The 21,273-nt window shown below is 49.7% G+C and overlaps 2 protein-coding genes and 1 long non-coding RNA gene across 6 annotated transcripts in view; 1 reads left to right on the forward strand and 2 right to left on the reverse strand.

Moving 5' to 3' along the window:
* Positions 1-7,580, reverse strand: part of HNRNPUL1 (heterogeneous nuclear ribonucleoprotein U like 1) — a 35,172-nt gene extending 27,592 nt beyond the window's left edge. Inside the window, exons 1-2 of one of the 3 annotated variants that reach the window (XM_027515745.1) lie at positions 7,526-7,580; positions 1,901-2,026 (exon numbers count right to left, since the gene is read on the reverse strand). In XM_027515745.1, the coding sequence (XP_027371546.1) occupies positions 1,901-2,021 (121 nt within the window). In that variant the 5' untranslated portion in view covers positions 2,022-2,026; positions 7,526-7,580. Of the gene's footprint in view, positions 1-1,900; positions 2,027-5,625; positions 6,086-7,525 lie in introns of those variants that run through there. The other 2 variants (XM_027515744.1, XM_027515747.1) reach the window with 2 other exon arrangements.
* A 71-nt stretch (positions 7,581-7,651) lies between these two features.
* Positions 7,652-20,531, forward strand: LOC113876477. Its single transcript, XR_003506515.1, has 3 exons — positions 7,652-7,801; positions 18,605-18,832; positions 19,879-20,531. It is a non-coding gene; the product is annotated as an uncharacterized LOC113876477 (long non-coding RNA).
* Positions 9,097-21,273, reverse strand: part of AXL (AXL receptor tyrosine kinase) — a 34,958-nt gene continuing 22,781 nt past the window's right edge. For both annotated transcript variants that reach the window (XM_027515742.1, XM_027515743.1), the window contains 8 exons: positions 20,811-20,906; positions 20,538-20,615; positions 18,640-18,732; positions 18,123-18,244; positions 17,062-17,171; positions 14,018-14,177; positions 13,369-13,505; positions 9,097-10,823 (listed from right to left, as the gene is read on the reverse strand). In XM_027515742.1, the coding sequence (XP_027371543.1) occupies positions 10,472-10,823; positions 13,369-13,505; positions 14,018-14,177; positions 17,062-17,171; positions 18,123-18,244; positions 18,640-18,732; positions 20,538-20,615; positions 20,811-20,906 (1,148 nt within the window). In that variant the 3' untranslated portion in view covers positions 9,097-10,471. The remainder of the gene's footprint in view (positions 10,824-13,368; positions 13,506-14,017; positions 14,178-17,061; positions 17,172-18,122; positions 18,245-18,639; positions 18,733-20,537; positions 20,616-20,810; positions 20,907-21,273) is intronic.

Raw genomic sequence — 21,273 nt, forward strand, 5'->3', positions numbered from 1 at the left:
GACTATGGTGATGAAGGTCTGGGCACAGGCTCTTGCTAGGTTCAGTGGAAGCCTGCTGAGGGAACTGAAAAGGCTGTACTGGAGGACAGGGCTAGAATAAAGCGAGGCTGGGGATGACCATCCAGGCCCAGTAGCATCAGCAGTTGATAGGGTGAGAGATGTCAGTCAGATAATTCTCAGGCTTCGTGCGGAGGAGAGGGGACTTCAGCACTAAACAAGGAGAAGCTCTCTAAGGCCCTACTCAAAGGCGAATGACTGCCTGGGCTACCTTGCCAAAGGCAAAGTAAAGTTGGGAAAATTGGGAGCTACCATCGCATGCACCAAGTAGGAAAGAGCCCTAAAAGCCTTCTACCATTTCACAATTCTGCATTCTATAATTTCTTCTCCCAGAGAATCTCTTCACTTCAATTCTTACAGAGCTTCTTCAGTCTAGCAATGGAGGGGAAAGTCAGTTCAGCAGTGCTGTGGTCCCCCACCTAACTCCATGGGCTTTAATCACTATTACAAAGCCCAGAAGCGCTCCAGAAGGGCGGGTCTGCATGTAAGCCAGCCCACAGGTGGGATGGCCTTATTAAATCACCCCACAAACAGGAAGTCAGGATGGGATAACACGCTGTGGACCACAGGAATGCCCCAGGCTCAGGCAGATTCCAAGAATCCGTGCCTGCTGAGAGCAAACTGTGGGTTCAGACTCACCTCATCTATGGATGCTGTGGGTCACTCACATCACATCTACACACTTCAGCATTCAACTCAACACCACCTTGGAGCACTCCCTGGCTCTGGCACACAGACAAAATCTCAGAGAAGGCTCCTCGTTCACTAGGGCAGAGATGGTGCTCACTCACACGGACAGAGCTTCCTTGGTTCCCATCACAGCACTGGGCTCAAGGGAGGCCCTGATAAATGTCTGCACAGAAAACAGTCTCCTTGGGCCAAATGATCCCACAAGTCTCACAGAGCCTGACACAAATCTACAGTTTGTAACCTACATTCATTAAAATCCTGAGCCACTCTCAAGAAATGTCTGGGGATTTTACTTTGTGGGTGAACCAGAATGGAATCAGACAGAACCAACTAGACTGACTACAAAAAGGCACTGGGACCACAGCACAGTGAAAGGAGCACAAGACTGGGAGTCAGTCCTGGCTCTGTCGTTACTCAACAGTAGGACCCCACTTCCCAAATACTAGGTAAGGAATGCTGCGTATCAACCAAGAGCAGTGGCCCAGAAGCCAATTTAATTTCCGGGATCCAACCCTAGCCCTCAACCTCCCTCATCTGTAAAATGGGGAGAGATCTACATTATAATTGTGCTTTCCAAGCTTGTACTGTAGAAAACTTTGTTCTACAAAGACACATTTACATATTTGGGAAATGCTGGGTTTAAACAATGTGACAGAGTTTTTCCCAATCCAGGACTTCTGAGCATTTTTAATGAGCACAGTGACTCCCCCAGAGGTGGCAAGGTATATGCCGCATTTTTCAGATGCATTTGGCCAAGGTACTCTTCTCTGAGAAGTCCTTAGCAGTATCTCCTGGAAAAATATTTTTCAGAACATGGCAAATACTAGACTAGATTTCGAAGGTCCCTTCTAGCTTCAACATTCTAAGATTCTAAGTAGGACTCAGATATTGGCCTCCAGGTCTAAGCTCTCCAAGATGTTGTTACTAACATCTGATGACAGATACCTTGAAGACTCCCCTATCCTAATACTTGCGAGTGAGAGAGACTAAATTCTTCCCTTCAAAAAGATCTTGCCAGAGTGACCAAGCCCAAAGATTGCCTAAAAGGAAGATACAAAGTTTCTGGGAAGACAGGCAGTAGGCAGAAGGTAAAGGCCACCCGCACATAGATTACACCTCCTTCAAAAGAGATGTATCACATGCGCTTTCCTACCTGGGCGATAGGCCTGCTGCTGCTGGTCGATTTCCAGTGGTCTCCTCTCGTAGCCTGACTCGTTCTCTTGCTTGATGACCTGCGTCTCATAGAATTGGTTCTGCATGGTAATATTGTCCATGACATCTTAAAACAAAAAATGGCCAGTTAGAAGGGCATTTCTTGGGACTAGAGGTAGCTTTTAAATACAAAACGATGCCATCCCCATTGTGGACAATCAGTCTTCCAGAGGCTAAAAGATGTGCAAACACCTTCAGATGGAAACCCACCTGGGCAGTCAGGGGCCCCAGCTGCCTAAGGACAGGCCCTCTTGCCCCTCAGAAGTTAGTGATCTATCTGTGACTAGGTTCTACAGAATCCTAACACATAAAACCAAATGAAGCAGAAATGCTCTGTTTGGAGCAAGGAGATGGGAAAGTTGAAGAAGGGGTCCAACTTGACCTCCCCTCTAAGTCCCCACTGGGGTGGGGGGCAACTCCATGAACACAGTTTAAAAATTACCAGCCCAGCTGTTCCCTGACAGAGTATAAAGCTTAGGGAGTTGCCTTTAGGGTACAACCTTAAAAATTGTTCAGAGCACAAACCAGTCCTCTGTCCAACCCAATTCACTATTCCCACTTGCATAGCCAACTCTCCTTATGAATTTCTTCCGCCCTGCAATAGCTGTAAAGGTAAGGGATAACCATCTCAGTTGAAGGGGAAATGGGGGAGGAAGGAAAGGAACTGTTAAGAAAACAGGAGTTATGATAATAGTGGCCTTCAGGCTCATTAGGGATAAGCCCTAAAATACTTGGAGTTAGGCAGGAAGTGTTTCAGGAAGGTGTTTTTGTGGGTCCAGGAGGAACTCAACTGAAGGGTGGCAAGAATAATAATATCAGGGAATTTCCTGTGGTTATGATTTAGTGCTTTCACTGCTGGGGCCAGGGTTTAATCCCTGGTTGGGGAACTAAGATTCCACAAGTTGTGCAGTGTGGCCAAAAAAGAAAGAAAAAAACAATATCAACTATTCATGGAGTGGAGTACATACTATACACCACATGCTAGGATGTAACTAAGAACAAGTTTCAGCTTAGTCAGACAGACACACATTAAACAAATCTGAAAGTACAAAAATTGTACTGTGTTAAGGGCTCTGAAGAAGTACCAGGGGCTGAGATCAGGGACCCAGAAAGTAACAGATAAGCCTGGACTCAAAGGATACATAGTAGTGAAGATAACCCAGTGATGAGAATGGAGAAAACACTCCTGGGGTTTGGGCGACACATGATAAAGTTCAGAGATGGGACTAAAACCTGAAACTCCTTCAAGGAGAATCCTGTAGCCAAACCCAGAGAGAACATTGGAAACCTAGGTTGAGTAGCAAGCAGGTTCTCCACCCCAGGGGCAGGCTCTGCAAGATGCCTCCAGGGCCCTACTAGTGGCTGTGCCAGGACCAGTGAGGCGGAACCATGGGGAAGGAAAGACTATTCTGCTGCTTGCTAACTGACTGGATCCTTTCTCAGAGGACAAATGTATCTGGGCACAAACCAGGTGCGGCCCAAAGGGAGGAAAGTCACACAGATCACGTGGTTCGCTACAGGTCTGTTTACCAGGGCTGAAGGAAGGGTTGCGGGGGGCATAAAAGGGGCTCAAAGGATTTTGCTGTAATGGGTAGGAGAGAAAGGAAGACACAGAATAACTCCTTAATTAGAACACAGGGGCCCCTTTCATACCATCGCGTTCAACACACAACATCGTGTGTTGTTCTTGCCACAAAAGCCTCATATCTTTCTTTCCGAGAATCTCTCCTGCGCTCACAGAGGAAGCCTCGCCCAGAGAAGCTTATGATTCTGGGGCCCTTCTCTGTTCTCTAAAACATTTACCTCCTAATAACAGGCAGGCCCAGTGCTAAGCCCCTTACACATGTAATCTCATTCATCCCCAAGCAGGGAGGGGGGCACTATTATTATATCCCAATTTTACACACAAGGAAGCCAGAGCTCAGAGGTGAAGTGACTTGCCCAAGACAAAAATCTGAGTCTAGAGCCTGTGCCGTAAAGCATATCACTTTTCTTTGGAGACATTTCCAGCCACTGGCATTCCTGCCAGGGTCTTGCCTGCCCTAGGCAGGTACAGGGCCACTCCTCCTTCCTTGACAGGTCTCTGCAATGGGAAGTACTCCTCCCAGCATCTGAGTCCTAGACAACCACCCTCCACCTCAAATCTACCCTCAGATTGCCCTGCTCTAGGAAAACACGTAAATACCCTGTGCCAACCCCAAATCTAGTCTCTTCCCTGATCCTATTGCTTTCCTCATTTCTTTACTCCCACAGCGCAGGGTGCCCTCTTTTTCAGGTAAATAATACAATCTCTGGATGCCAGAGTTCTTTCTACTTACTCTTCAACTTTTCCGATCACCATGTCCTGTCCTGCTAGAAAGCCACCAGCTTTTAACTTGATTTACTTCCTTGCATACCAGGGTCTCTTCCCTTTAGAAAGTCACAGATCTACTCCATCCCCTCTCCTTCAGAGTGTCTGATGCAGAGGTTCTCAACCACTCCTTGAGGCCTCTCCAATCCCTAGGCGCACACACACACAAAAACCCTGCTTCTGAGGACCGAGGAGCCCTCTCATGGAGATGCTCAGCCCCAGAAACACTTCCCCCCCTTCACCCTGAGGCCCCCTGCCAAGTCAACAAGTATTCTTTCACCCTCCACATCATACACACTCTTCCCTTCCCTACATTTGACACACCAGCTACACTCTTTTCTTGTGCATGATCCTCTACCCCTAATCCCTCAACTTCAAACTCCACCAACCTGTTATCTACCCCACCCACTCTCAGCTACTCTTTTTCTCCATCCTGTTAATCTAAGACCATTCAGCAGGAGCCACTGCGTTATCTGTCCCCAGTGCCTTCCTAGCTCCAGACCTCCAGGTACTTCACCCAGTGAAGTAGCCTTCTCTCCCCCACCAGCTGCTGGACATCGATGTTCCATATACCTTCTCTAGAAGTCAGCCAAAAGGGCTCCAGATGGCCAGCATCAAATGCCCAGGTTGCCCATGCCTCAAGACTGGCCTTTCAGCCCTGGATCTGAGACCCTCCCCCAGGCCGTCCTCACACTGAGGTACATGTACACATGTACACATGGTGGTCTCTCGCATCCCCTAAAAGCTCCCCAGTCAATCACTAGAACGCACAGTCCGTCAGACCCTCCCTGGCCAGATACCGGAACTCCATCTTACCAACCCATCCCAATAACAAACATGAGAATTCCCCGGTACCCCATCCAGCAGCAAACTCCAGGATCCTCCATCCTCAAAACGGCCCCAGCCCTGAAAACACGGCTCCCAAGCCTACCCAGCTCCAAATCTTAAGATCACCATCTTTAAGATCTCAGTCTCCTAAAAGAGATCCCCTTGTTCTTCCGACTGTCTTCGGTTCCAAAAACCACGGTTTCCGGTTTCTGAGCCGCAGGCTCGGGAATCCTCTACACCCCCACCCCGGACCTGCCTCATCTCCGAAACCGAGAGCCCCCACTCCAGTATCTTCCCTGTGCCGAATGCCAGGATCCACCCTCCGGTCGTCCCGCGGGCCTTGTCCCCCGATCCTTTTCAGCGGCGGGGAGCGGTATCCCCCGATCCTCAGACCGTCTCCCCGACCTCAGGCGCCGGACTCCCGCGTCCCACAGCCCTTCCTCGGCCCGGAGTCCGGGCTCCCCGGCCCCCGCCCCGCGCACTCTCACAATGTCCGTCCGGCCCCGAGTAGCCGCCGGGCTCCGGGTGCGGCTGCAGCCCGGGCGGCGGTGGCTGCGCGGTCCCCTCCAGCTCGGAGCCCCCCTCGGTCTCGACCTCCTCGTTGTTGTGCCCGGGTCGCCCCGGTTCGTCGTCGGCCTCGAGCTCCCGCTCGTCGTCGGGCTCCTCGGCCTCCAGCGCCGCCTGCAGCCGCTCAGCAAGCTCGGCCTTGAGGCCGCGAGTGTCCAGGCCGCGGCGCTGCAGCTCCTCGCGAAGTTCGTTCACCTTCAGACGGCGCACATCCATGGCCCGGGCCCCCGGGGCGGCCCCCGAGCCCGGCCCGGCCTCCCAGGGCTCTGTCCCCCTTAAACCTTTCCTGTCAGCAGGCGAAGGGGGAAAGGGGGGGGCCCCCACTCCAATGGCGGCGGCGGCTCAAAATGGCCGCCGCCGCCGCCTCCCCCCTCCTCCGTGGCCTGGCCCGATGCAACACGGTTGCCAATTGGCCACCTCATAGGAGCAACGGGCGCGGGCCCAAGGGCTCAACCAATCAGAAGGGGTCTTTCAAAAGAACAGCAATGAAAGGGCTTAGGAGCTGCCGGGGAGGAAGCGTTGGCCTACGTCGATGCCGGGACCGAAACGGGAGGGCGGGAAAAGGAGGGAGGAGGGGCGCGCGGTGATTGGGTAGTGCCCGCGCGCCCGCTCCCGTAGGGTCAAATGAGGGAAAGAGAGTAAAGATTTGGGCCAATCAGTGATGGGGTCTCAGAATGAGCGCCGCACGGCCTTCCCTGCGCGGTCCTTTCATCAAACTAGTGTCTCTGTAACACATATCTTGATTGGTCTAAATCTCCCGCCCCTAGAGGAGTCCAAGCGGGTAAAACCACCAGAACCAATCAAATGGAGAGTCGGCAGACCCACCCCCCCCACCCCCCCTCCTTTCACGATTGCCTTTAAGAAACCGGAAAGAGATGAATTCACTAAGGACCTGCCCCTTGCCGTTAGGGCGGTTTCAAAACAATCTGTCCACCAATCTCAGTTACTGACTTATCTCACTAAAGCTAGTATAGTTGCATCGTTTTAGGAAAACCTAAACAGATTGGCCATTCTGGTTACGGACGGCCTTACAAATTTCGCTGTAGAGGAAGTATATGAAATCGAGATTAAGTAGATAAATTATTCTTAATCTGGAAGAAACTCAGTTGCCTGTAAGAAAAGCAACCCTTTGACTTCAGAGTCCTGAAGGTTTGAAAATAAAAGCTAGACTAACAGCGGGAGAAAAGTTAGAATGGGGAATCGCACCTCTTCTCTTTGATAGTACATTTCATCGAGCGCCTCCTTCCACGATCGTAGCTGAGCTGTCTTTATGGTTGGTATCTTACGTGAATGGACGCTCTGCACGCGATCATAGAGCCTTTCCCTCTGGAAAGACCTCAAGTTCAGGGGTCTGTACCCAAATCCTCTATAAATTACTGTTCGGTAGATCCGCCTGTTTGGCGTCAATATGATAAACTCAAACACACAGGTCCGTAGTTAAGGCTCTGTTAAACGTCACAGTTTTACAATGTCTAACCCTGTCGCCTAACTCAAAAGACACAAAACTTCTGGAAGGTACACTATCGAGATACGCAATGCAAATGCCCGCTGCCCACGGAGCCATATCTAAAACCCACGAAAGCCATACACAACCTCTACTTAGACAAAGGCGCACACACAACATAGATAAACAAATGGCGTGTGTAGGATCAGATGCATCCATTCAGGGGATAGTACACCAAACTGCGATGTAGGTGTGCCCATTAAGGTTGGCACAGCAGGCAGCATCAAATGATATAGACACAGGACAGTTACACTACAAGCTTACACCACGGCAACCTAGACACACAGCACCCACTCAGAAGCGGGACAGACACTCACGTGGGCCCGTAGGTTCCAGTCCAGACACCCCGCCCCTCGCCCACGTCCGACTTCCTCTCTCCTCCCAGCTTCCCATAATGATTTGTTCTAAAAAAGTTTGTGGCCCGGATTGAACTGTTTTTCATTCTCAGGACCTACCACTGGGGGGCGTCCGGGCGCTGCCAAGGGTTCCTCCGTCTGCTGCTAGACACACCCAGGAACTTAGCCTGCGATTCGTGAAAAACACCGTGGTCTTGTCTTGGCAGGAATACCTTTGTGGGCCCGTGGTTATCGGAGGTACTCTGTGCTTGTGTTTTCTATGTGACTCTGAACATTTGGGTCTGTGAGTCCCCTTTAAGTACTCTGTCTCTGTGTGTGTGTGCTCAGTCATGTCCAACTCTTTGCCACCCCATGGACTGTAGCCTCCCACGCTCCTTCTGTACATGGCATTCTTCAGGCAAGAATACTGGACTGGGTTGCATTTCCTTATCCAAGAGATCTTTCCGACCCAGGGATCGAACTCGCATCTCTTGCTCCTCCTGCATTGGCAGGCAATTCTTTACCAGTGTGCCATCTGGGAAGCCCCCTCAGTTCAGTGCTCAATCGTGCCCGACTCTTTGCGACCCCATGAATCGCAGCACTCCAGGCCTCCCTGTGTCCATCACCAACTCCCGGAGTTCACTCAGACTCACGTCCATCGAGTTGGTGATGCCATCCAGCCATCTCATCCTCTATTCTCCCCTTCTCCTCCTGCCCCCAATCCCTCCCAGCATCAGAGTCTTTTCCAATGAGTCAACTCTTCACATGAGGTGGCCAAACTACTGGAGTTTTCAGCTTTAGCATCATTCCTTCCAAAGAAATCCCAGGGCTGATCTCCTTCAGAATGGACTGGTTGGATCTCCTTGCAGTCCAAGGGACTCTCAAGAGTCTTCTCCAACACCACAGTTCAAAAGCATCAATTCTTCAGCGCTCAGCTTTCTTCACAGTCCAACTTTCACATCCATACATGACCACAGGAAAAACCATAGGTACTCTATATGTCTGAGTATTTGTGTCTGTATCTGTTTTACTCTAGTTACTCAAGTTTCTTCTTATTCTTGGTTGACCACCTGCCAGTGCATATTTGTAAACATGTTTGTGTAATTTTGTGTTTCTCTGTCTGAATTTGTGTCTCTGTATTTGTGACCAAGAGTGCTTGAGTTTGTCCGTTAATTAAGGAGTCTGTTACTTTGGAAAATAGAGAGGATCTCTGTGTGACCTTGTGAATATCTTTGTGCTTATTTTCGTCGAGTCTGGCAAGTCCGCTTTTCTTTGTTTGCCTGTCCTTTTGTCTTTGTATCTGTTCACATCTACCCTCTTTAGTGAGGGGAGTACTCCAAGACCCCCACCAAACCCTCCTTTTTACAGAAGCTGAGTTGCCTGGGAAAAGGGCCATATGACAGCCAAGCGGAGACAAGAGGAGACAGAAGCATGGTTACAAAGTTTTATGTGATCTGAGCCCCACTGGAGGTGCCAGGGTTCACACTCTGTTCAGGAGGCATAAAGGACTGGCTCAGGGGGGCAATATGGCCCCCAAAAGAGGGATATTGTCCTCTGGGGAAAGGAGGCGTCTTTATTGCATTGCACAGGTTTGAGGGGGCACGCCCCCACATGAAAGGAAGAGGAAGCAGAGGTGGCTAAGAAGGGAAGGGTCACACAGGATAAAACTATAAGGTTAGAACCTCAGAATTTTACTTTGGAATTCTAGACCTTTAGAATCTTATAACATGTGAATCTTGGAACCCAGAATCGTAAAACTTAGAACCATGAATTCCTAGACCCTTAACTAAAATCCTGGAAAGAGAAGATGCAGCATAGAACTTAAAGGTGTCCGAAATTAAAAATGATTAGAACTTTGGCATCCAGTTTGTCACCACTAACCGTGGAATATCTATACCATAGATGCTGAGGATCCAGAATCTTGGACCAATAGGATCTAGAATGCCTTGGAACACAGAACAGAACAACATTAGAATCTTAGAGTTTAATAATCTAGAATCTTGAAGCATATGATCTGGAATCTTAGACACAGAGACTCTAGGTTCTTAGACTAAGCCTTAGAACATCACATCTTAGAACATTAGACCTTAGAACCTCCATCTTTAGACTATTAGAACTTTTGAATTGCAGATGCTAGCATTTTAGATCTTTAGGATCCACAGTCTCATAACAAGGGTTTCAAGGATCATAAAGCCTTAGACTCTGTCACTGACCATCATTAGAATCTTAGAACTTGAGAAGATCAAATCTTGTGGCTTATGATCTGGAGTCTTAAAACCAGAAAAGTTATACTCTAAGAGGCCCAGAACTTCAAATTTTAGAACATAAGGCCTTAGAACCTCCATGTCTAGAACTGTAGGATTTTTAGAATTGTAGGATCTAGTATCTTACACCCTCAGGACTTAAAACCCTAGAAAAATAAAAATCTAAAATCACAGAGCCTTAGATTCTAGAAATAGAATCTTAGAGCTTTGTAACCTAAAATTTCATGGGCTTTATGAAGAATCTCAGAACCAGAAAAATCTAGAGCCACAGCATCTCAGAGCCTTAGAATGTAGGCCTTAGAACTTCCATGTCTAGAACCTTAGCACTTTAGAATTAGAGACTGGAATTCAAAGTCTTTAGACTCAAAGATTCAGCTCTGAAACTTAGACCCTGTGAATCTAGACTCTTTAAACCTTAGAATCTAGAATCTTGGAATGTTAAACCTGGGAGGGCCCTCAGGGATTTCAGTCTAATCCCTTTCTTTTACGCATGGGGACACTAAGGTATGGAAAAGGGAGAGGATCTGTCTGGGATGGAAGTGGAACAGGTAGGAAGAGAGGGCTATGGTTGGGGGTAGGGTCTGGAGTGGGAAAGTAGGGGGCCGTCCCCCAGTGGCAGTGCCTAGCTTGGGTCCTGAGAGGAAGTCCCAGGTGGAGGGTGGTCTCAGGCGCCGTCCTCCTGCCCCGGGGGTGCTGGGGAGCTCCTTTCAGCAGGCAGGATGGGGCCAGGGGCTGTAGAAGGGCAGAGGACATAGCGGCCGGCAGGATGGACTTCAGCGGCGGTGAGGCAGCTGCAGGAATCCTTAGGGTCAGGCTGAGCTGGGGGGTCCGCTCCTCCAGCAGCTCCAAGTGGTTCAGAATGACCTCCACCCTCATCCATGTTGACATAGAGGATTTCGTCTGGCTCCTGAGCAGGGGGCAGGGCCTTCAGCGTATTCTCCAGGTCTTCCCGCAGCTCTGCAAAACTCGGCCGGTCCCGGGGGTTTAGCTCCCAGCACCGGGACATCAGGGCGTACCTAGGGCAGCAGAATGAGGGGTGGGACACTCAGCAGGGGCTCAGACAGGGAGCCTCCTGGGAGCTTGGGGGCATTTTAGGACACTCGGGACTGAGGGCATTTCATGGGAGTGGAGGGAACTGTAGCAGTTTCGAGGGGGGCACCTGTGGGGATTTGGGAATTAGCAAGAGTTTCTAAGGGGAGTCCTGGAACAGACACTCAGGAGCTGGAAGATGTCTTGGGAAATCTTTCGAGGTGTGGGGTAATGTTATGGTGAGGTTTTGTTAGAGCAAAGCTTCCCAATATGGCTTCTCAGGACAGACTCTAGCATCAAAGCCTTGCAAGCTGTGTTGGTTTAAAATACGAACTCAGGACTTCCCTGGTGATCCAGTGGTTAAGAATCTGCCTGCCAATGGAGGAGACACAAGTTCTGTCTCTAGCCCAGGAAGATTCCACATGCCACGGGGCAACTAAGCCCACATACCACAACCACTGAAGCCCACATGACCTAGAGCCCGTGCTATGCAGCTGCAACTAGAGAATAGCGCCTGCTCTCTGCAACTAGAGGAAGCGCTCACACAGCAGTGGAGACCCAGTGCAGCCAAAAAAAAATTTTATATATACATATATATATATATATATATATACACACACTCAAATTCTTTGACATTCCTCCCTTCAAAAGATAGAGCACTGCATTCTGACTTGGTACCAATGATAGTGTGTGTGAGACTTTTTTTTCTTTTTTTTGCCATACCACGTGGCATAGGAAACTATTGAACACATGCCTCCTGGAAGTGCAGAGTCATAACCCCCAGACTCTTAGGGAAGTTCCATGGTGTATGTGACTTCTGAGACTAGGTTGAAAAGGTATTGTGGATTCCTCCTTGTTCTTTTTGTTGGGATGCTCATCTGGGGGAAGCCAGCTGCCATGTCATGAGGACACTCAAGCAGCACTGTGGAGGGTTCCATGTGGCAAGGAACTAAGGCCTCCTGCAACAGCTATGTGAGTGAGCCAGCTTCCAGTCCCAACCTTCAGATGACTGTAGCCCCCCTGATATCTTAACTGTAACCTCACTGAAACCCTGATTCAGAATCAGCCTGCCAAGCTGTTCCCAAACCCCTGACATTCAGAAACCATGTGAAGTAATAAAAGGCTTGTTGTTTTAAGCTACTGGATTTTGGGGATATAGATAACTAAAACACCAGCTATGCAGCCTTTGGCAAATGATCTTCCCTTGATGTGGGTCTCTGGTACATCATTTACCCAGGGGAATACTAATGGTACCTTGAGTGCCTGCGTGCTCAGTTGCTCAGCCGGGTCTGACTCTTAAACCTGATGCACTGTGGCTGGCCAGTCTCCTCTGTCCATGGAATTTTCCAGGCAAGAATACTGGAGTGGGTTGGTATTTCCTTCTCAAGGGGATCTTCCCGACCCAAGGATCGAACCCGTGTCTCCCGCACTGGCAGGAGTGGTATTGTTTACCACTGTGCTAACTGGGAAGCCCTACTAATGGTGGCAACCCACGTCAAATGCCTGTAGTAAGGACCAAATGACTTCATTTCATGCAAAGCACCTGAAACCATGCCTTCTAGTAAGTTCTATGGAAATTTTCACTCTTCTTACTCCCCTCAGCTCTTGGAACACCCAAGGAGGACTTGGGGAGTCTGAAGCCCCAGGCTGTCTTCTCTTTAAACATCTTCTCATTTTGAACATCTTCTCTTTATCCCCCAAGTTCTCTTCTCTATGTATTTCATGGGATGGCAAAGTATGATAAGCACCACGCTAAAGGATTCTGAGAACATCTAAGGGGAGCCCTGAGAGTTTGGAGAAGTTCATTATAAGGGTTTGGAAGAGGGTTGTGGGTGTTGAAGAGCACATGGGGGAAGCGTGGGTGCTCAGGAGTCTGGATGGAATTAGAATTCTTTGGGAATGGGAACTGCAGCCCACAGATACCTGGCAGGAGACTGATCCAGCCTAAATTTGGCACAGAGCAAAGGAAGAAAGGGCACCTTTTGTTCATTCATACCTCTCGGGCTTCTCATGTGGCATGAGTGGTAAAGAACCCGCCTGCCAACACAAGATATAGTAAGAGATGTGGGCTTGATCTCTGGGTGGGTTGGAAAGATCCCCTGGAGGAAGACGTGGCAACCTACTCATGCCTGGAGAATCCCATGGACAGAGGGGCCTGGCGGGCTACAGTCCATGGGGTCACCAAGCATCGGACACGACTGAAGCAACTTAGCACACCTCTCGAGCTAATAGTGGTTCTGAGGAGCATGGGTGAGGGGCAGATAGGTTCCTCAACAATCTGAGGGATTCGGTGCAGGTTTTTCTTTTTTGGGGGGGCCGTGCCAGGTGGCACATGGGATCCTAGTTCCCAGACCATGGGATCAAACCTGCGCCTCCTGCAGGGGGGAAGCTTGGAGTCCCAACTACTGGACCACCAGGGAAGTCCCTGTGCAGGTTTTAGAAGGTCTTGGATATGTCAGGGCCATGTGGGGTGCTCAGAGTTTGGTGATGGAATCCCATGACGTAGGGGAGGGGAATCCTGAGGGTCCTCACAGTCCGTCCAGACAGTCCACGGGCTGCTTCAGGCGGTTTCCCTGGCGCAGGTAGTCATAAATCTCACTGTTCTCCACTCCTGGATATGGGGTTTGCCCTCGCGTGGCAATCTCCCACATCGTCACCCCAAAGGACCACTGTCAGGGGACAGAAGGGAGAAAATTAGAGGGTCTCTCCTGCACAAAGACGCCCTCACCCAACACACAGATACACACACACTTACATGTACACAGATGTCTTTGTGGGTGCATCAGAGCTAGTCACAGAAACACTCTGGTGCACGTACACACTTACAGAGGCAATTTGTGTGCACACCTAGACCTGCTCACCCATGCACACACTTACACACTCCATGGACACGTGGTCTAGGGTCACCCTCCACACCCTAGCTATACACGTGTATACACTTGCCACTGCCTCTCCCAACCTAAGCTGTCTGCACAGTCCATGTAGCAACCTGTCACCATGCACACATAGCCATGTGCACACCCACCCCCAGCATGTCCACACCACCGTTCACAGACGCCCACCACACACGGTCCATGTGGACAGGCCCCTGCTCAGGGAAGCCCTCGTGTCCCCAGGAGTCTGGGTTGGTGTGGGATGATCGGGCCACGCCCTCCCCCTACTCCTGCCGGGGTACACGTACTACATCGCTCTTGCTGGTATAGACACGGTCCGCCAGGCTCTCGATGGCAATCCACTTGACCGGCATCTTGGCGATGCGTCCCTGACGGTAGTAGTCCCCGTTGTAGATCTTCTTGGAGAGCCCAAAGTCAGCCACACACACCGACATGTTCTCATTCAGCCTGCCCAGATTGGGGGAGAGGAATGGGGTCACAGCATTGCCCCCTCCACCAGGAAGCCTGCCCTCACTCTCAGACATGTCTCTGTCTCCTGCCCTGGCTGTCCTGCTTCGGGGTGAGGATCGGTCAGCCCCCAAACCTGGGAGGGAACTATGTTACTTCTTATACCCTCTGTGAAAGGTGGGTCTGAAAAGGGCTGCTAGGGGGCCTTCCCAGCTCTGGCTTTTTGCCAGATTCTAAGGTCCTTCCCAGGCTCCTTGGGTTGGATTCTCTGATATTTAAAAAAAAATTTAAATAGTTATTTGACTTCACTGGGCCTTAGTTGCTGCACTCAAGATCTTCACTGCGGCATGCGGGATCTAGTTCCCTGACCAGGGATCAAACCCAGTGCCCCTGCATTGGGAGAATGGAATCTTAGCTACTGCACCACCAGGGGAGTCCGTTTAAAAAAATTTTTTGACGTATACTATATGTATACAAAAACATGCACAAATCTTAAGTGGAGAGCTCACTGGATTTTCACAAACACACCTATGTAACTAGAACCAAGATTAAGAAAGAGGATATCATGCGGCAGCTGTGCAATGGAATACCACACGGCAAAGAACAAGAACTACAGATACGTCCGAGAACATGGACTGATCTCAAAAACTTCACGCTGAGCAAGAGATGCCAGACACAGAGGAGTCAAAATTGCAATTCCATTTACATGACGTTTAAGAACAGGTGACAGAAGTACAGAATAGTTGTTATCCCTTGAGGGCAGCGGCTGGGAAGGGCAGGAGAGAGCCTGTGAAGGGCCAAGAAATGTTCTTTATCTTGATTTAGTGGTGGTTTGTTTCCATGGGTCTGTGTGCACGCTCAGTTGTGTCCAACTCTTTGCAACCCCATGGACTGTAGCCTACCAGGCTCCTCTGTCTATGGGGTTTCCCAGGCAAGAATCCTGGGTTGCTATTTCCTCCTCCAGGGGATCTTCCCAACCTGGGGATTGAACCTGAGTCTCCTGCATCGGCAGGTAGATTCTTGACCACTGGGTCACCTGGGAAGCCCTTCCATGTGTCTATAAATATGCAAACATTCATTGAACTGCAGGCATAAAATGCGTATATTTTAGTATATGTAGAATATACATCAATTTTTTTTAACAAGAAAGAAAGATTACCAGACCTTCCTTCCTAGGGTATAATTACCCCTTGTAGGGTGACTGAGATCTTCACTTCTAACAGTGTGGATTACTTGTGTTTGTTTTTGCGCTTTATATACATATAAAATTTGAATATGGACTGGATAGGAGACTGTGTTACGGAATTATTGTTAATCTTCTTAGGTCTGAAAACAGAATTGTGATTGTTTAGGCTTAAGTCCTTATTCTAGGAGACACCTCTTGAAGATTTAGGGGTGGAATGTCACCATCTTGGCAACTTACTTTCAAATGGTTGAGAGGAGAGAGAGACAGAAAAGAGAGGAGAAACGTGGCAAAATCTCAACAAGGAGGAGATATGGGTGTTCATGGCACAATGTTTTCAACTTTTCTGTAGATTTGGAATTTTTTCAAAATAAAAATTGGGAGTGGGGTATTCCCTGGTCCAGTCATTAAGACTCTGCACTTCTGCTTCAGGGGGCACTGGTGCAATCCCTGGTTGGGGAACTAATATCCTGCATGCTGTGTAGCGGGGCAGGAAAAAAAAGAAAATTATACAGTTTTGCTGAAATAAGCTGGATAATACCTAAATAAATTGGAAAGCTATGCCATAATCATGGATTAGAAGACCCCAAAATGTATAAAAGGCAGTTCTCCTCAAACTGACATGTGCATTCCATGGAAGGTAATCAAAACCATTTGTGAACATTTGCACATCTTATTGAAGATTCTCTGATTCTCCAACTCCAACTTCTTTTTAAATATTTTTAAGAATGTTTATTCTTTGGCGGTGCTGGGTCTCAGTTGTGGCATGCAGGATCTTTGAGTTGGGGCATGTGAACTCTTAGGGGGTCAAGCCCAGGCCCCTTGCATTGGGAGTGTGAAGTCCTAGCCACTGGACCACCAGGAAAGTCCTCTCCAGCTCCAATTTATGAGTCCAACATTGTAATGAGACTAATATTCTAAGCTTATGTGTCACACACACACACACAGCCCTTAGACCAGGTTCTGGGCTATTTTTTGCTTGTCCCTTGGAAAGGAAATCAACCCTGAATATTCATTGGGAGGACTGATGCTAAAGCTGAAACGCCAATACTTTGGTCACCTGAGGCGAAGAGCTGACTCATTGGAAAAGACTCTGATGCTGGGAAAGACTGAAAGCAAGAGAAGGAGGCGACAGAGGATGAGATGGTTGGATGGTATCACCGACTCAAAGGACATGAGTTTTTTTTTTTTTTTTTTTTTTTTTAGGACATGAGTTCGAACAAACTCTGGGAGATAGTGAAGGACAGGGAAGCCTGGCATGCTGCAGTCCACGGAGTTTCAAAGAGTGGGACATGACTGAGTGAGCAACTGAGCAGCAACAACTTAGCAGGGGGCGTGGTCTCTTTATCCAGTGTGGCCACTGCCCAAGTGTAGCCCCAGGCAAGACACTCAGCTTGGAGGGGGACAAAGATGAAGCTTAAATGTCACCACCCTCTTGGGTTTCCTCTGCCCTTTTGCTCACATCCTTCTACCTACTGAGCCTGCCCCCTCTCCTGTTCTCTGTACATTCCAGCACATGCGGGATCTCGGTTCAGAAAGCTGGCCCCAACCTCCCTGCTCATCTCTCTCTTCCACTCCTGAGCTCTGACTTGCTTGAGTGGTGTATGTGTGTGTGTGTGTGTGGCACCTTCTTCCATCCTGGGAAGGAGGGTGGGGGTGGGTCCCTGAAGAAGGGGGATTCCTGGAAGGCTGGGCACTCACATGCAATTCCTAGCAGCCAGGTCCCGGTGTATGAATCTCTTGGTACTCAGATACTCCATGCCACTGGCAATATCTGCCATGAACTTCACCAGCATCTGGGTGGGCAGGAACTGGGCGGGGGTGGGCAGGACACGATGGGGTAGAGATCAGCGGAGTCCCAGAAATCCATCCCTCTGCCCTACTAGCTCTGCCCTGTGATGCTTTCCCATGCCTCTGAGACTCAAACTCCACCCCTTTCCATATCAGCCCTTTGTCACCCCCTCCTATCTTCCTCTCCTGTCTTGATCTCCCATTGTGCTTGCCCTTGACATACGCTCCAGCAGGGAACCCCCCTTTCTGGTCTTTCAACAAGCCATGCTTCTTTCCACCTCTGAGCCTTTGCACATTCTGTGCCCTCTGCTGGGACCACTTCCTCCCAGATCGCCCACTTCCCACCAGTTAGCTCCTCTTTGGATCTCCTCCATAAGACCTTCCCTGTTCACTCAAACGAACTGCCTGGCCTCCCTGTCACTCATCCTGCTCTATTTCCTTCCTGGCACTTAAAAATTATCATGCTTATTCATTTGTTAACTTGTTTATTGCCTGGTCCCCCACCTCTGGCAGACAGCTCCTCCACGAAAACAAGCTCTTGGTCTCCATCACCTTCCTAGTGGCTGAGCAGCGCTAGGTACCTAATGCGTGCGTGTGTACTTAGTCGCTCAGTCATGTCTGACTCTTTGCGACCCCATAGACTGTAGCCCACCAGGCTCCTCTGGCCATAGATTGCACAGGGAAGAATACTGGAGTGGGTTGCCATTTTCTTCTCCAGGCAATCTTCCCAACCCAGGGATGGAACCCACGTCTCCTGCACTGGCAGGCGGATTCTTTACCACTGAACCACCTGGGAAGCCCTTCCATGGGTCTATACACAAGAAAACATTCACTGAACTGCGTGCAACAAATGTGCATATTTTAGTGTACGCAGAATAGACATCAATTTTTTCAAATAAGAAAGAAAGATTACCAGGTACCTAGTAGGTGCTCATTTAACACTTGTGGTCCAGATAATAAAATGCCCTCACCACTGGCTGGTCCCCGAGCCGGGAATAGAGAAGGAAACTGTGTAGGTCTCCGTGTTTCATGAAGGGTAAGATGACCACGGGCGCCGGGAAGCCTTCTCGTTCAGAACCCTGGAAACAAACGCCTGAGTCCCGCCCCCCCCAGGCAGTCTCGTCACTGGAGGTGGGCAGAAGGGGACGCCACCCCACTCCCACCTCTGTTTCTCCCCCCTCCCTCTCAGATCTGGCCTCCAAACTGTTGGGGAGCGGGGGGTGGTGGTGGCAGGGACCATGCGTCAGAGAAGCCATGTCCAGCACTGGTTCCCAGGGATGTTTCTCCAGCCCTCCTGGGGACCTCAGCTATTTCTGGGAAAGGTCAGAGGTCACATTCCGAGCTGAGGGAGAGAGGAAGGGGGGAGCCTGCTCATTCTGGGAGGGGGGCGCGGAGGAAGCCTGGGGGTTTGATCTTCCCAGTGCCTGAGGGAGGGTTCTTCCCTCTGGTGCAGCCTGCATGGGGCCGCCAAATCTGCCCCTCCCTCACCAATGAGCCTCATGACGTTGGGGTGGTCGAATTCCTTCATGCAGACGGCTTCACTCAGGAAATCCTCCAGCTCCGACCTTGTGCAGATGGCAACTGGGAGGAGAGAGGAAGGTGGAGGAGGCGGAGGGAGGACTCTTTTCCTCCTCCTCCTTATTACCATCATCATCTTCTCCTTCTTCATCAAGCGTGACTAGTAAGTACCAGGGGCTGTACTCAGCGCTTCGCGTATTAACCCATTTAACCCTCTGAGGAGCTTCTATTTCCCCATTTTAAAGATGGAGAAGGGAGCTACAGAAGGATGAGCTGGTTGAATGGCATCACTGTCTCGACATGAGCTTGAGCAAACTCAAGATAATGAAGGACAGCGAAGCCTGGTGTGCTGCAGTTCATGAGGTCACAAAGAGTCTGACACAATTTAGTGACTGAACAACAAGAAGGATGGAAAGACAAGGCACAGAATGTTTAAGAAACGTGCCACAGCTTGCAAGAGGAACAGGCAGAGTTCAAACCCAGGCAGGCTGGCTCAGGGGTCCATGTGTGGGCTCTGTGCTAGGCTGCTTCCTAGCACACTCCCAGCAGCCCTAGGATGTAGACGGTTGTCCCTGTTTTACAACTCAGGACACTGGCTCAGAGAGGCAAAGTGACTTGCCCAGCGTCACACAGCTGGGATTCAAACCCAGGTCAGGAACATAACCCAGTATTCAGAAGGCAGTCAATAATGAATGAATGAATGAGTGATGACTCCATAACCCAAGATTTTTAGCCCTTGTGATTCTGAAACGATCATTCCTCCCTCCAGCATGACCCTCTAAGCTTCATCCCTATGTGGAAAAGCTTGACCCTGGCCTTTCTGTGCTGTGTGAGCTCAGACTGGACTGGCTCTCACCCTCTCTGCTGATGTAGATAACATGGTTTTAGTCCACATTAACTGTGTGTACTGTGTGCCAAGCCCAGCATTAAGTGCTTTGACATATAATACCCTAGGAGGTAGGAACACTATGATACTTTTTTCCGGGTGAGGAATGGTAGGCTCAGAGAGGGGTAGTCACTTACTTGAGATCATAGTGAAAGTGTTAGTCGCTCAGTCATGTCTGACTCTTTGCCACCCCATGGACTGTAGTCCACCACGCTCCTCTGTCCATGGGATTCTCCAGGCAAGAATACTGGAGTGGGTTGCCATTCCCTGCTCCAGGGGATCTTCTCAACCCAGGGATTGAACCTGGGTCTCCTGTATTGCAGGCGGATTCTTTATCATCTGAGCCACCAGCTAGTAAGTGATGAAGCCAGGTGTGCCTCATTCTGGACCATCTCATGCTCTGCTATGTATCACATGGGGCTGGCCCCTGAAAACTACATTGCCCAGGCTCCCTTTCCTGCTGTTTCCTGTTGGAACCCGCCAACGGGAAGCACTGATGGGAGACTGGCAGGTGGGTGAGAGGAGGAGAGAAATCAGGGCGTTTCACCCTCTCTCTTTCCGCTTCCAGTATTGCCTTGGTGGTGGCTGTGTCTCCTTTGTGTTTCAAGCTCCCACAAGGTAGCCCCTAACTCTGTGATGCCTCAATCCCATCAGCGGGCCCTGGCTGTGAGCTCTGGTAACTCCGCGTCCTCTCTCTGCCCCTTCCGGCCACTTGCTGCTGCTAATCTCTAGGTTGTCTTAAGTGCACCCTGCTGTTCCTTCAGTTTTCCCTGCACCTTTGTAGTAATCTCCCCGCATTGAGTTCCTTCTGTTGAAGGACCTGGCAGGAACTTAATTTCTTGTCTGGAAACACTGAAGTTCTAGGGTTGGGCTAAATTGCTGTCACCTTTCCTGTTCTTCTACCTCCTTAGGGGCACAGGGGAGGGGCCAGAGGTTAAGGGATGGGGATCCCACATGGGTGCACACGTATGTACATACTCACTCTTCATGGTCTTCACAGCCACCTTGAGGACGGAGTCGTCCTGGTTGAGCTGGCCTTCCATCACAGCTCCGAACTCTCCTGTGGGGGACCAGAGAGAGACTTTGACATGCGTGGGGGGCACCACCCCCCCAGTTGACTTCAGGGGGGACGCTGTAGGAACTGCATTTCCTGTGGTTGGGTAGGGGTGGGGAGATGAAGGACTGCATGGCTCAGGGAGATGTGTGTGTGTGTGTGTGTGTGTGTGTGTGTGTGTGTGAGGTGGGGAGCACTCACCCTCTCCCAGGGTCTTCCCCAGAGCCACCTTATGCCGGTCCACCATCACATCCCGCAGTTTCTCCTTCAGCTCTTCGCTGATGCCGAGGCTGTTCACTGCATGGGGGGTGGGAGCAGAGCTGACATCCAGGCAGCGCCTCCAATAAGGATACAGGCGTGCCTCATTTTACCGCACTTTGCAGATATTGTGTTTTTTATGCACTGAAGGTCTGTGGCAATCTTGTATCAAGCAAATCTATCGCTACCATTTTTCCAATTTGCTTTGTGTCTCTTGTGTTATATTTTGGTAATTCTTGCAATATTTCAAACCTTTTCATTATTATTGTATTTGTTATGATGATGTGTGATCTTTGATGTTAGTGCTATAAGTCCCTGAAGGCTCAGATGGTGGTTGGCATTTTTTAAAGCAATAAAGCAATTTAAGATTAAGGTATGTAGGGACTTGCCCCAGTAGTTCAGTGCT

Source organism: Bos indicus x Bos taurus, chromosome 18 (assembly GCF_003369695.1).
Source record: "Bos indicus x Bos taurus breed Angus x Brahman F1 hybrid chromosome 18, Bos_hybrid_MaternalHap_v2.0, whole genome shotgun sequence".
NCBI lineage: Eukaryota > Metazoa > Chordata > Mammalia > Artiodactyla > Bovidae > Bos > Bos indicus x Bos taurus.